Raw genomic sequence first — 14,706 nt, 5'->3', positions numbered from 1 at the left:
GATGTGTCTTTAGTGTAGATGTGAGACTCAAGGGTTGGAGGTCAGGATGATTAAAGATAAAAAGCCTTTGCCTTAACAAACTCATACTTCTCCTTGAAATTGCGTGTGATCCTTTATCCAAAATATTTTCATTCTATCATATTCTAGGCAACAATTATCATATTTCAGAGGTTTTAAATATTTTGATTTGAGAGAAGTATCATTGATTATGTCACACATTAGGCCAGCAGACTTCATTATTATCATTCTTTATTTATTCATATTCCACAACGCTTTACAGAGATTATATTTTATTCACATCAGTAGAGATGTCGCGAACTGTTCGCCGGCGAACTTGTTCGCGCGAACATCGGGTGTTCGCGCTCGCCGGAAGTTCGCGAACGTCGCGCGACGTTCGCCATTTTGGGTTCGCCATTGTTGGCGCTTTTTTTTGCCCTCTCACCCCAGACCAGCAGGTACATGGCAGCCAATCAGGAAGCTCTCCCCTGGACCACTCCCCTTCCCTATAAAAACCGAAGCCCTGCAGCGTTTTTTCACTCTGCCTGTGTGTGCTGAAGAGATAGTGTAGGGAGAGAGCTGCTGCCTGTTAGTGATTTCAGGGACAGTTGAAAGTTTGCTGGCTAGTAATCGTTTTGATACTGCTCTGTTATTGGAGGGACAGAAGTCTGCAGGGGTTTGAGGGACATTTAAGCTTAGGTAGCTTTGCTGGCTAGTAATCTACCTTCTACTGCAGTGCTCTGTATGTAGCTGCAGTGGGCAGCTGTCCTGCTTCTGATCTCATCTGCTGACTGCTGCAATAACAGTAGTCCTTGTAAGGACTGCTTTTATTTATTTTTTTGTTGTTTTACTACTACTACTACTACTACTACTATAAGAGCCCAGTGCTATTAGTCTAGCAGTGTTGGGGAGTGGGACTGGTGTGCTAATCTGCTGCTCCTAGTAGTTCAGCAGCACCAACTTTAATTTTTTTTTTTTAATATTCATTTTTTTTTTATTTTACTTTTTTTTATTTTACTACCGCTGTAGTAGTGTATAAGTTGACCTTTTAGGCATTATTTGCCCTGTAGGCATTATTTGCACAGTGTTTTCTTCAACCCGCCATCTAGCTGTGTGACCTTGTTCACATTCTGTCTAAATATCCATAATATTACCGTCTCCAGAAAAAACACCGGAGTGACTTTTTCAAGCAGCCATAATATATTTTACGTAATCCGTATCCACCGCTGTAGTAGTGTATACGTTGACCTTGTAGGCATTATTTGCACAGTGTTTTCTTCAACCCGCCACCTAGCTGTGTGACCTTGTTCACATTCTGTCTAAATATCCATAATATTACCGTCTCCAGAAAAAACACCGGAGTGACTTTTTTCAAGCAGCCATAATATATTTTACGTAATCCGTATCCACCGCTGTAGTAGTGTATACGTTGACCTTGTAGGCATTATTTGCACAGTGTTTTCTTCAACCCGCCATCTAGCTGTGTGACCTTGTTCACATTCTGTCTAAATATCCATAATATTACCGTCTCCAGAAAAAACACCGGAGTGACTTTTTCAAGCAGCCATAATATATTTTACGTAATCCGTATCCACCGCTGTAGTAGTGTATACGTTGACCTTGTAGGCATTATTTGCACAGTGTTTTCTTCAACCCGCCATCTAGCTGTGTGACCTTGTTCACATTCTGTCTAAATATCCATAATATTACCGTCTCCAGAAAAAACACCGGAGTCACTTTTTTCAAGCAGCATTCATATATTTTACGTAATCCGTATCCACCGCTGTAGTAGTGTATACGTTGGCCTTGTAGGCATTATTTGCACACTGTTTTCTTCAACCCGCCATCGAGCTGTGTGACCTTGTTCCCATTCTGTCTAAATATCCATAATATTACCGTCTCCAGAAAAAACACCGGAGTCACTTTTTTCAAGCAGCATTCATATATTTTACGTAATCCGTATCCACCGCTGTAGTAGTGTATACGTTGGCCTTGTAGGCATTATTTGCACACTGTTTTCTTCAACCCGCCATCGAGCTGTGTGACCTTGTTCCCATTCTGTCTAAATATCCATAATATTACCGTCTCCAGAAAAAACACCGGAGTCACTTTTTTCAAGCAGCATTCATATATTTTACGTAATCCGTATCCACCGCTGTAGTAGTGTATACGTTGGCCTTGTAGGCATTATTTGCACACTGTTTTCTTCAACCCGCCATCGAGCTGTGTGACCTTGTTCCCATTCTGTCTAAATATCCATAATATTACCGTCTCCAGAAAAAACACCGGAGTCACTTTTTTCAAGCAGCATTCATATATTTTACGTAATCCGTATCCACCGCTGTAGTAGTGTATACGTTGACCTTGTAGGCATTATTTGCACACTGTTTTCTTCAACCCGCCATCGAGCTGTGTGAGCTTGTTCACATTTTGTCTAAATATTGATAATATTATCGTCTCTAGAAAAACCACTTGAGTTACTTTTTTTCAAGCAGCATTCATATATTTTACGTAATCCGTATCCACCGCTGTAGTAGTGTATACGTTGACCTTGTAGGCATTATTTGCACACTGTTTTCTTCAACCCGCCATCGAGCTGTGTGACCTTGTTCACATTTTGTCTAAATATTGATAATATTATCGTCTCTAGAAAAACCACTTGAGTTACTTTTTTTCAAGCAGCATTCATATATTTTACGTAATCCGTATCCACCGCTGTAGTAGTGTATACGTTGACTTTGTAGGCATTATTTGCACAGTGTTTTCTTCAACCCGCCATCTAGCTGTGTGTATTATCGTTTCCAGAAAAACCAACTGAGTTTTTGTTGTTGTTGTTGTTTTTTTAAAAATAATGCCAGGCAAAGGCAGGCCGCCACGCAGAGGCCGTGCTAGGGGCCGTGCTGCTATGCAATCCTGTGGCCCTAGCAAATTGCCCAGTTTTAAAAAGCCAATGACCCTGAACTCCAAAATGCTGAAGAGGTAGTTGACTGGCTTACACAGCACACCCCATCCTCTACCGTTTCTAACTTTACCACAACATCCTCCTCATCCTCCACTGCTATGGCCACCCCACGTAACACTTCCTCCACCACCGGTGCCCCTTCTTCACTGGGGTCAGAGGAGTTATTTTCCAATGAGTTTCTTGAACTGAGTAATGCGCAACCATTATTGCCAGAAGAAGATGAAGGAGATGAGGACCTTACACCAGATTTAATTCTGGCAGAGAACACGATAGAGATGGACATAATGAGTGATGAGGAGGAGGTCCCCGCTGCTGCTTCCTTCTGTGATGTGTCAGAAGAAATTGATGCATCTGAGGAGAATGATGATGAGGAGATTGATGTTTTGTGGGTGCCTAGTAGAAGAGAGCAAGAGGAGGGTAGTTCAGATGGAGAGACGGAGAGTCAGAGAGGCAGTAGGAGAATAAGACTTAGAAGAAGCAGGGAGGACAGCCCGCAGGGATCAGCAGGGCAACAACATGTATCGGCACCTGTGTTCAGCCGGCCAACGCACCCGCCATTGCCGCCAATACCGCCAACTCCGCCAACTTCTACTGTTACCGCCAGATCGCACACTTCCAAAAAGTCAGCAGTGTGGGATTTTTTTAATGTGTGTGCCTCTGACAAAAGCATTGTAATTTGCAATGAGTGCAGTCAGAAACTGAGCCTTGGTAAGCCCAACAGCCACATAGGTACAACTTCTATGCGAAGGCACATGAGCGGCAAGCACAAAGCACTTTGGGAGCAACACCTCAAAGGCAACAGGCAAACTAAAAGCCACACTCCTTCTGGTCCAGCATCTTACTGCTCTACCTCTGCTCTCCTTGACCCGTCTGAACCACCCTCCACTCCGCCTTCCACCTTGACCACCTGTTCCCATTCCCAGTCATCTGCCACCAGCCAAGTTTCTGTGAAGGCCATGTTTGAGCGTAAGAAGCCAATGTCTGACTGTCACCCCCTTGCCCGGCGTCTGACAGCTGGCTTGTCTGCACTCTTAGCCCGCCAGCTTTTACCATACCAGCTGGTGGACTCTGAGGCCTTCCGCAAATTTGTAGCAATTGGGACACCGCAGTGGAAGGTACCCAGCCGCAATTTTTTTTCTAAAAAGGGAATACCACACCTGTACCAACATGTGCAGAGCCAAGTTACCGCATCTCTGTCACTTAGTGTTGGGCCAAAGGTCCATATGACTACTGACGCATGGTCCTCCAAGCATGGTCAGGCAGGTATGTCACCTACACTGCCCACTGGGTGAACTTGGTAATGGCTGGGAAGCAGGGAATGGGTAGCTCAACAACAACAGTGGAGTTGGTGTCACCGCCACGGATTGCACGCGGTTCTGCCACCACCTCTACTCCTCCATCGCTCTCTACCTCGTCTTCTTCTTCTTCTTACTCTGCTGCTGGGTCCTCCTTCTCCTCCTCCACACCTGTGCACCCCCAGCTCCCCCTAGGCTATTCGACGTGCCAGGTACGCCGTTGTCACGCTGTCTTGGGGATGACGTGCCTGGAAAGCAAAAACCATACCGGATCTGTACTCCTGTCATCTCTGCAGTCACAGGCCGATCGGTGGCTGACCCCACACCAACTGCAGATCGGAAAAGTGGTGTGTGACAATGGAAGCAATCTGTTGGCAGCGTTGAGACTAGGCAATTTAACACATGTGCCCTGCATGGCACATGTGTTAAATTTAATAGTCCAACGTTTTGTCTCCAAGTACCCAGGATTCCAGGACGTTCTCACCCAGTCCAGAAAGGTGTCGGCCCATTTCAGACGTTCCTACACAGCCATGGCACGCCTTGCTGACATTCAGCAGCGCTACAACATGCCAGTCAGGCGTTTGATTTCTGACAGCCAGACTCGCTGGAATTCAACGCTCCTTATGTTGGAACGTCTGCTGCAACAACAAAGGGCCGTCAACGAGTACCTTTTTGAACTGGGTGGTAGGACTGGATCTGCACAGCTGGGGATTTTTTTCCCCCGTTACTGGGTGCTTATGCGCGATGCCTGCAGGCTCATGCGACCTTTTGAAGAGGTGACAAATATGGTCAGTCGCACCGAAGGCACCATCAGCGACCTAATACCCTTCGCTTTCTTCCTGGAGCGTGCCGTGCGACGAGTGACAGATGAGGCTGTAGACCAGCGTGACGAGGAGCTGGAAGCGCACGATTTCTGGTCGGAATCACCAGAACGAACCCAGGCACCTGCTGCAACGCAGGGAGAGGTGCCAGAAGTGGAGTCAGAGGAGGAAGGTGGCTTTGTGGAGGAGGAGGAGGAGGACCAACAGGAGCAGGCTTCCCAGGGGGCTAGTGGTGACCTTTTGGGGACCCCTGGTCTTGTACGTGGCTGGGGGGAGGAGACCGTGGATGATGCAGTCCTTGATAATGAGGAAGCGGAGATGGATAGCTCTGCATCCAACCTTGTGAGAATGGGGTCTTTCATGCTGTCATGCCTGTTGAAGGACCCCCGTATCAAGAGGCTTAAGGAGAAGGACCTGTACTGGGTCGCAACGCTACTAGACCCTCGGTACAAGCATAAAGTGTCAGAAATGTTACCAACATACCACAAGTCCGAAAAGATGCGGCATTTACAAACCAGCCTGCAAAACATGTTGTACAATGCTTTTAAGGGTGATGTCACTTCAGGAACTCATCAACATTCCAGGGGCAGAGGTGCCAGTAATCCTGCCACGAGCACACCTGCAAGGACAAAGCCCTTTGGCCAGTCTGTAACGTCAGACATGCAAATGTTTTTCTGTCCAAGGCAGCGCCACAACCCTTCTGGATCCACCCTCAAAGAACGCCTCGACCGGCAGGTAGCGGACTACCTGGCATTAACTGCAGATATCGACACTCTGAGGAGCGATGAACCCCTGGACTACTGGGTGCGCAGGCTTGATCTGTGGCCAGAGCTGTCACAATTTGCCATGAACCTCTTGTCTTGCCCAGCCTCAAGTGTGCTCTCAGAAAGGACCTTCAGTGCAGCAGGAGGGATTGTAACTGAGAAGAGAACTCGCCTAGGTCACAAAAGTGTCGATTACCTGACCTTTATTAAAATGAATGAGGGGTGGATCTCGGAGGGTTACTGCACGCCGGAAGACTTGTTCTGACTTCTATGCAGCTGTCCTTCTCTTCAAGCCTCATGACTCCACACACAGCTGTCCTTTAGCGTCCTCCTCCTCCCTCCGCCACCGTTACAAACTAGGGTGCAAACCCTACTGGTTTAATTTTTTCTGGCCTCTGTGCTTCAGTGGCTGCAACCAAAAAAACTGGGCAAACAATGTCTACAAGGTCAACGTATGGCAAAAAATGACTATTTTCAGCATTTATATGGCATATTTTTTCTGGCAACTGTGCTTCAGTGGCTGCATCCAAAAAAATGCATATTTTCTGCATTTATATGGCATAATTTTTCTGGCCTCTGTGCTTCAGTGGCTGCAACCAAAAAAATGCATATTTTCTGCATTTATATGGCATAATTTTTCTGGCCTCTGTGCTTCAGTGGCTGCAACCAAAAAAATTTATATTTTCAGCATTTATATGGCATAATTTTTCTGGCAACTGTGCTTCAGTGGCTGCGACCAAAAAAATGACTATTTTCAGCATTTATATGGCATATTTTTTCTGGCCTCTGTGCTTCAGTGGCTGCGGCCAAAAAAACTGGGCAAACAATGCCTACAAGGTCAACGACGTTGACCTTGTAGGCATTGTTTGCCCAGTTTTTTTGGCCGCAGCCACTGAAGCACAGAGGCCAGAAAAAATATGCCATATAAATGCTAAAAATAGTCATTTTTTGCCATACGTTGACTCAACGTATATGGCAAAAAATGACTGTTTTCAGCATTTATATGGCATATTTTTTCTGGCAACTGTGCTTCAGTGGCTGCGACCAAAAAAATGCATATTTTCTGCATTTATATGGCATAATTTTTCTGGCCTCTGTGCTTCAGTGGCTGCAACCAAAAAAATTTATATTTTTCAGCATTTATATGGCATAATTTTTCTGTCAACTGTGCTTCAGTGGCTGCGACCAAAAAAATGCATGTTTTCTGCATTTATATGGCATAATTTTTCTGGCCTCTGTGCTTCAGTGGCTGCAACCAAAAAAGTTTATATTTTCAGCATTTATATGGCATAATTTTTCTGTCAACTGTGCTTCAGTGGCTGCGACCAAAAAAATGCATATTTTCTGCATTTATATGGCATAATTTTTCTGGCCTCTGTGCTTCAGTGGCTGCAACCAAAAAAATTTATATTTTCAGCATTTATATGGCATAATTTTTCTGGCAACTGTGCTTCAGTGGCTGCGTCCAAAAAAACTGGGCAAACAATGTCTACAAGGTCAACGTATGGCGAAAAATGACTATTTTCAGCATTTATATGGCATATTTTTTCTGGCAACTGTGCTTCAGTGGCTGCGTCCAAAAAAACTGGGCAAACAATGCCTACAAGGTCAACGTATGGCAGTTGTTTAAAGAGAACAGCAGATTACTAGCCAGCAAAGCTACCTAAGCTAAAATGTCCCTCAAATCCCTGCAGACTTCTGTCCCTCCAATACAGAGCAGTATCAAGCAGATTACTAGCCAGCAAACTTACTATCATCTGTCCCTGAAATCACTAACAGCTCTCCCCCTACACTATCTCTTCCAAGCACACACAGGCAGATTTTTCAGATACATTTTTGCCCTTGATCCCCCTCTGGCATGCCACTGTCCAGGTCGTTGCACCCTTTAAACAACTTTAAAATCATTTTTCTGGCCAGAAATGTCTTTTCTAGATGTTAAAGTTCGCCTTCCCATTGAAGTCTATGGGGTTCGCGAACCGTTCGCGAACCGCTCGCGTTTTTGCGCAAGTTCGCGAATATGTTCGCGAACTTTTTTTCCGACGTTCGCTACATCCCTACACATCAGTCCTGCCCCAAAGGAGCTTACACTCACTATCACGTACACACAGGCTATGGTCAAATTTTTCAGTAGCCAGTTTAATAAAGAAAGTTTCTTCATGGCAGATATTTTCTGTGATAATTTATAATTTAAGGAATTTTATTATTATTATTACAGCAAGGAATGAGAAAAGTCCAATGCAGAAAATCTTGGGAATGCCATTCTTTTTCATATCCAATCACATACAAAACCCCTGTATCTGTGAAACCCAACATTGCAAATTTCTAGTGCCAGGATGAAGGTTTGACAGAATTGGAAATACACTTCTAACATTGACTCATAAATGTCCTTGTGATGCTTCTCTGCTCACAGTCAGAGGTTACAGGGTAAAATTAGCAGACACTTTCTTCTTATTCTTCCATGTGTAACACTGTATAGAAAAAAGAATGAGTTTAGCAGGTGTGTTTCATCCCTTAAATGAAGTCATTTATATGTAAGTCAGTATGAACTTGTTGCTCCTAGTGGGACCTGCACTGCAACCCTGCATGTTACTGAATCCTGTCTACTACAGGTATAGGATCTGTTATCCAGAAAGCTCCAAATTATGGGAAGGTTATCGCCCTTAGACTCTATTATAAGCAAATCATTTTTAAAAATGATTTTCTCTGTAATAATAAAACAGTACCTTGTCCTTGATTTTAACTAAGCTGCATGCATCCACAATGGTGGCAATACAATCCTACTGGGTGTATTTAATGTTTAAATGATTCTTTAGTAGACTGAGGGGGTTATTTATTAAAGTCTGAATGCTAAAATCGCGGGGAAAAAAATTCAATTTTATTTTACTATAAAATTCAAATTTTTAGTGGAAATAAAACCTTGAATTTTTCAAGATTTATTATACCCCGAGGATGCAAAAAGTCAGAATCAGAAAATACTCCATCTTCAACCTGTCAAGGTCAACAGCAGAGGTTTTTGTTGTGTTTTTTTTTATTGATAAATAAGGGTAAATTGTGGATTCTAGTTTGGTTGGAAAAATTCTGATTTTGATGAAGAACCGATTTAAGGTTACAGAAAGGGTCTTAATCTGGAAAACCAGGTCCCAAGCATTCTGGATAACAGGTCCCATATCTGTATAACTTCCTTCTACCACCTGTGTATAAACCAACACGCTGAGTGTGAGGAAAGTGAGTTTGTGAATACATTAGGGGAGAATCCGCAGTGGAAATAAATAGTTTCAATGATAATAGGGTGAATTATTGACAGAAAGACTTTAATTCTGATAACCTATAGGACATCCTCCCCCTTATATAAGGCACAAGGTGGCCATAGACGTAGAGATCCGCTCGTTTGGCGATGTCACCTAACATGCGGATCTCTCCCCGATATGTCAACATTGAGGTGGTGATATCAAGTTGATCCGATCCTGGGCCCTAGGGCTGAGCGATCGGATCATAAGGCATCCGATACAGGCGGTTGGATTGCGGGACCGCATACACACACATACACGTTGTAATCTGACTAGATTTTTTAACCTGCCCGATCAAGATCTGGCCGACTTTCGGCCAGATATCAATCGAGGAAGCCTGTCGGATGGCCCCACACACGGGCCGAAAAGCTGCCAACTCGGTCTGTTGTCAGCTTTTATCGGCCCATGTATGAGGGCCTATAAGTATGAGGCATTATATATGTGCACTGTCCTGGGATTAAAGATATCTGATCTGCATGCACAATCTGATGTAGCATCTTGGTACCCTGTGCTCTTGTCTTAGAGGACGAGAAGAACTTCATGGAGGAAGCCAGATGGGAGATAAGGATTACATTGGGTACTGGGACTTATAATACATACCTGTCCTTACATCTCAACTATTACTAGTTATGAGGAGTGCCTAATGGTGCTCCTCTTCTCTTGAGCGCCACTTGCAAGATGGCAGCATCCCATGGAACTAAATCATACTGCAGACGCGTGACATCAGTGAGTCAACACGCAGCCCTGATTTGGCACCAACTTTGAATTTAAATAGTCATAGAAGCCCTAGGATCCTTGCCTATGAATAGATTCTGCTTCAGTACGTTCCTGGGTGCATGTCTTCTGTTGTACTTATTCCTAATCTTGACCTCAGCTTTTTTTATTGACTATGATCCTCTTTTGCTTAAACTGACCTCTGCCTGAATATGATTACGAACTTGCTTAACAGCTTGGATACCTTGCCTCGGATTGGGTTGCTACAGCTATCTCCTTGGTCCCAACTCCAACCTTCCAGAGCCGTTAGGCCTGATACTAGCCTTTTAATATGTATTTCCCCAAACAATAACATCAATAAGATGGAATTATAATTCTAAATGTTCACATGCCCCCCTTTTTGCAATACTGACTACACTTTTTCACAATGAAGTGAAACTGGAATAGTTAAGCTCCAATGAGCTATATTAGTCCCTGTTAGTCACAGTAGACAGGAATAATTGTTACTTCTCAGTATCTCCTGGCATCTCATCAATCCCCACCCACATCTGTTGTACTAAGAATAAGACCCTTAGCTCTTTAAGGGTTGGTTACCTTAAAAAATGGATAGAGGCAACAGCGATTATTTTGCTTATTTGACTATTGCAGCGAGTGTGGGAATGCTAACGAGGCAACAAGCTAATTAGGCCCTACAGAATCCAGGTGCAAGTTAAAGTGAAAGAATGCCTGACATCATCCCTATTTTTCAATGCTTTCAAGTTTGCCTCTCTTTGTTCTCAGTGTGACACTCCTTTGGCCGAGCTATTTTTTGCTCAGAGTGTGCCTCACATTTGTTTTTTTTTGTGATTGTATTACAACAAATCAAACTAACCATAGACACGGTCTATAAATGGAAACTCCCAGCATCATTACTAGCAAATTGGTTGCTAAACTTAAATCCCTTGTTTATATTTGTTATGTAAAGACTTAAACTCTAGACAGAGACAACAGAAAGAAAGAATAAGAGAAGGGCGACAGTGAGAGCAAGAAAGAGAGATTACTTTTAATACACCACAATGAGAGGAGATCCTCTAATGATGAAGACAGGAACAGGAAAACAAAACATCGTAATTGGCCATTAATGTTTCTTAAAGGTTATTTCAGTTAACGGGATCATGGTGCTGTGCTGACGTCAATAGACCTTAGCGCCATGTCTAAGGTGTAAAGAAGGGCTCGATTTCATGTGGCATTTGGAAGAAAAAGTCATGCTATTGACTACATTAGGTTGATGTTCATTTCATTTCTCTCACAGTAATATGGTAAAAATCTTTTTATCCCTAATCCTCGTTAGCCGTCTCCCATATCTAGTGATGACTTCAGGGCTCATTCTTTATAATAAGCGTAAGATCCTTCAGCTTAAAGTTGTGCAGAGAGAGCTGATGTCATTATCAATGGGAACGGCAAATGGGCTCTGCTTTTAGCATTTTATACCTATTAGTGACGCCATGATGGGTGTTGGGTTATTATTGGAAGAGACTGGGATATTTTAGATTTACACTGCTTGTCTAGAAACATTTGTAACTTCAATAGAGGTAAATAGTTCTAACAAGAATGCTGCTACTGCAGAATATATTACTTTAAACTATTTTTAGAAGAAAAATGTGGCTCAGAATAAGCACAAAGGCGTAAAAGAAACATTCTTCTTCTGCATGAGTTGATTTCTTTGTATCAGTGACATCTGTCGTGTTGTGGCCTCGGAGGAGATCAGCTTGAATATTCATGAATATTGCCCATAGAAACTGTACCAACAGTACCCGATTGTGTACAAATATTAATAGTGTATTTGCTCTTACTGTATACGGAAAATATCGCAGATGAGGCAAGCTACATGGCAGCTTCATATAGATGGAAATGTGCAAAGAATAATAGGGGGCTTATTAACTAAACTCCAAATGCAAAAATCCAGAAAAATGTGTGATTTTTATTGTTTTTAAAAATTGGACTTTTAAAAAATCACTATTTTGTCAGAATTTATTAAACCCAGATGATGGAAAAGCCCGAATCAGAAAATCAGGTATTTCAGACTTATCGCGGTCACATATGGGAGTCAATGGAAGAAATCCCAATGATTTTTTGATGTGCGCTGGGTTTCGTGCAATACCCCAACGTTTTTGGAGTTTTCTGGCAAAAAAGCATAAGAAATCTGAGTTTTTGGTGAAAAAATCAGAAAAAAATCTTGAAAATAGGATTTTTTCCTGCAAAGCAAATTTTCAGGAAAATGTAATAATAAATAAGCGTAAAGAACTTGAGCGGATTTGATGGGACTTTGGAGCAGAAAATGCTGAGATAAAATCGGACTTTGATAAAAAAAACTCTAGGTGTACAAACTAATCTAACCAAAAATAATCTACATACTTTATTATCTATATATTTACCTATACTAGCTATATACAGTACTTTTCCTTCTTAGTCTGACAGTGAAAGGCAGAGCGGTGCAAAGTAATACTGGTGTCCAAGGCAAAACTAATTGGCCCAATGCCCCGCTGATCTGCCCCCTCTCTGCTAGCACCTCCCCCACAACTGTTACTGCCATTTCTGCCCCACCCCTCCCGGGTGATACCCATTAACTCCCCCCGGCTAGTATATTGCTTTAGAACTCCTCCTATAAAATAGCCAATCCTACCTACCCCTAGTCCTGATAGGCTGTAAATATATAGGCAATGAAATTTTCATTTTAGGAATTAGGCCAATAATCTCTGGTAACTGTAAATCTGTATAGGGTAATTAATCGAATGCTGATTGGTTGAATGGCTGGTTACTAGACCAGTGGCAAATGTTGCAAAAAAGATGATAATAGGCTGGCACATACCAAACCACACTCCTTGAATTTGATCTAGTTGAAGAGTATTTATTTATTAAGCAAAAAACATCACAAGGCCTAATGCGTTTCGTGCCTTAGGGGCACTTAGTCATAGTCAGTGGCAAATGTTGCACCTTTTATCATAGTTGCTATTGTTGTTATTGTGCAATCACAGATCTTTAATGCTTGACCTGGTAAAGGAGGCCATTTCTGGGTTCTATACAATAGCCAGAGTGGAGGCCACGCTTTACACTGCCTTCACAATGAGATTATCCTTAGCAAAGATGGTGCTACTGATTTGGAAGAAGGGTCAGTGCTCTTCAGTTAGGAAATGAACTGCTTTTCTTTATTTGAACTTTAACAATATTGTTCCCTTTTATAGATCCTTCACCCCCAGCAGCACCAACAAATCTCAGGATCTCCAATTTAACTACAAACAATGAGGGGACTGTGTCCGTTAGGATCACGTGGGATTTCCCAGAAGAGCCCGATATCCCTGTGCACCATTATAAAGTCTTCTGGAGTTGGGCAACTAACAGCAAATCTGTCAGCCCGGCTAAAAAGAAAAGAAGAAAGACAACAGAAGGGGTAAAGGAAAATGGTTGTTTGTGACATGAATATTATAATATAAATATCTCTGCTTTGCTCCTTAAAATGGCTCAGTTCTTATCTTCTAGCAGATCATGGAGATCTGAGCTTACAGTGTAAATGATAAAAATAGTAATAAAACCCCCACACATACAGGTATTATAAGTGTATAAATGGTATTCAGGCAAAATTTTTATCTTCCTTTCTGCACTGTCTGACCCCCTACTTCTTCTACCATGTCAAGAACAGACAAGAATATAGACATGGCATCTGCACTTTGCTCTTTTCTAAGGACCTGCTTAGAATTGGATTTTTCTTCCACAGGGTAAAAAATTACCTTGTGGGAAGTTTTATTACATATAATGTATATTGACGAAAACTAAAGACCATTGAATGTTTTCTTCTAGTGGCAAATAAGTTGCTAAATACATCCGCTTATACAGTCATATGAAAAAAAATTGGAACCCCTCTCAGCCTGCATAATAATTTACTCCACTTTCAACACTAAAGATAACAGTGGTATGTCTTGCATTTCCCATGAACACCTGAGTACTGGAGTGTTTTCTGAACAATGACTTTTAGTGAAGCTGTATTCAGTTGTATGGAATTAAATCAAATGTGAGTGCAAAAATTTGGGTACTCTTGTAATTTTGCTAATTTGAATGCATGTAACTGCTCAATACTGATAACTGGCAACACCAAATTGGTTGGATTAGCTCGTTAAGCCTTGAACTTCATAGGCAGGTGGGTCCAATCATGAGAAAAGGTATTTAAGGTGACCAATTGCAAGTTGTGCTTCTGTTTGACTCTCCTCTGAAGAGTGACAGCATGGGATCCTCAAAGCAACTCTCAAAAGATCTGAAAACAAAGATTTCTCAGTATCAGGGTTTAGGGGAAGGCCACAAAAAGCTATCTCAGAGGGTTAAACTGTCAGTTTCAACTGTAAGGAATGGAAATGGAAAGCACAGTTGCTGTAAAACCCAGGTCTGGCAGGCCAAGAAAAATACAGGAGGATGGTGCTGCAGATGCAGGTGTATCTGTTCATCGTTCTACAATTCAGCACAATTTGCACAAAGAACATGTGTATGGCAGGGGGATGAGAAAGAAGCCCTTTCTGCACTCACACAAACACACTCGCTTGTTCTATGGAAAAGCTCATTTACACAAGACACAGGCTTTTTGGAACAAAGTGCTTTGGACTGATGAGACACAAAATTAGTTATTTGGTCATAACAAAAAGTGCTTTACATGGCGGAAGAAGAACACGGTATTCCAAGATAAACACCTGCTACCAACTGTCAAATTTGGTGGAGGTCCCATCATGTTGTGGGGCTGTGTGGCTAGTTCAGGGACTACTGGGGCCCTTGTTAAAGTCAGGGTCGGATGAATTCAACCCAATATCAACAATAATGTTCAAGCATCAGTCACAAAGTTCAAGT

General features: G+C 42.4%; 1 protein-coding gene across 1 annotated transcript in view; it reads left to right on the top strand.

Moving 5' to 3' along the window:
- Positions 1–14,706, top strand: part of anos1.S (anosmin 1 S homeolog) — a 122,789-nt gene that overhangs the window by 80,618 nt on the left and 27,465 nt on the right. The window contains exon 7 of the mRNA XM_018248772.2: positions 13,062–13,267. Within this exon, the coding sequence (XP_018104261.1) occupies positions 13,062–13,267 (206 nt within the window). The remainder of the gene's footprint in view (positions 1–13,061; positions 13,268–14,706) is intronic.

Source organism: Xenopus laevis, chromosome 2S (genome assembly GCF_017654675.1).
Source record: "Xenopus laevis strain J_2021 chromosome 2S, Xenopus_laevis_v10.1, whole genome shotgun sequence".
Classification (NCBI taxonomy): domain Eukaryota; kingdom Metazoa; phylum Chordata; class Amphibia; order Anura; family Pipidae; genus Xenopus; species Xenopus laevis.
The sequence above is the reverse complement of the archived record's forward strand: the minus strand, read 5'-3'. Positions and strand labels throughout refer to the sequence as shown.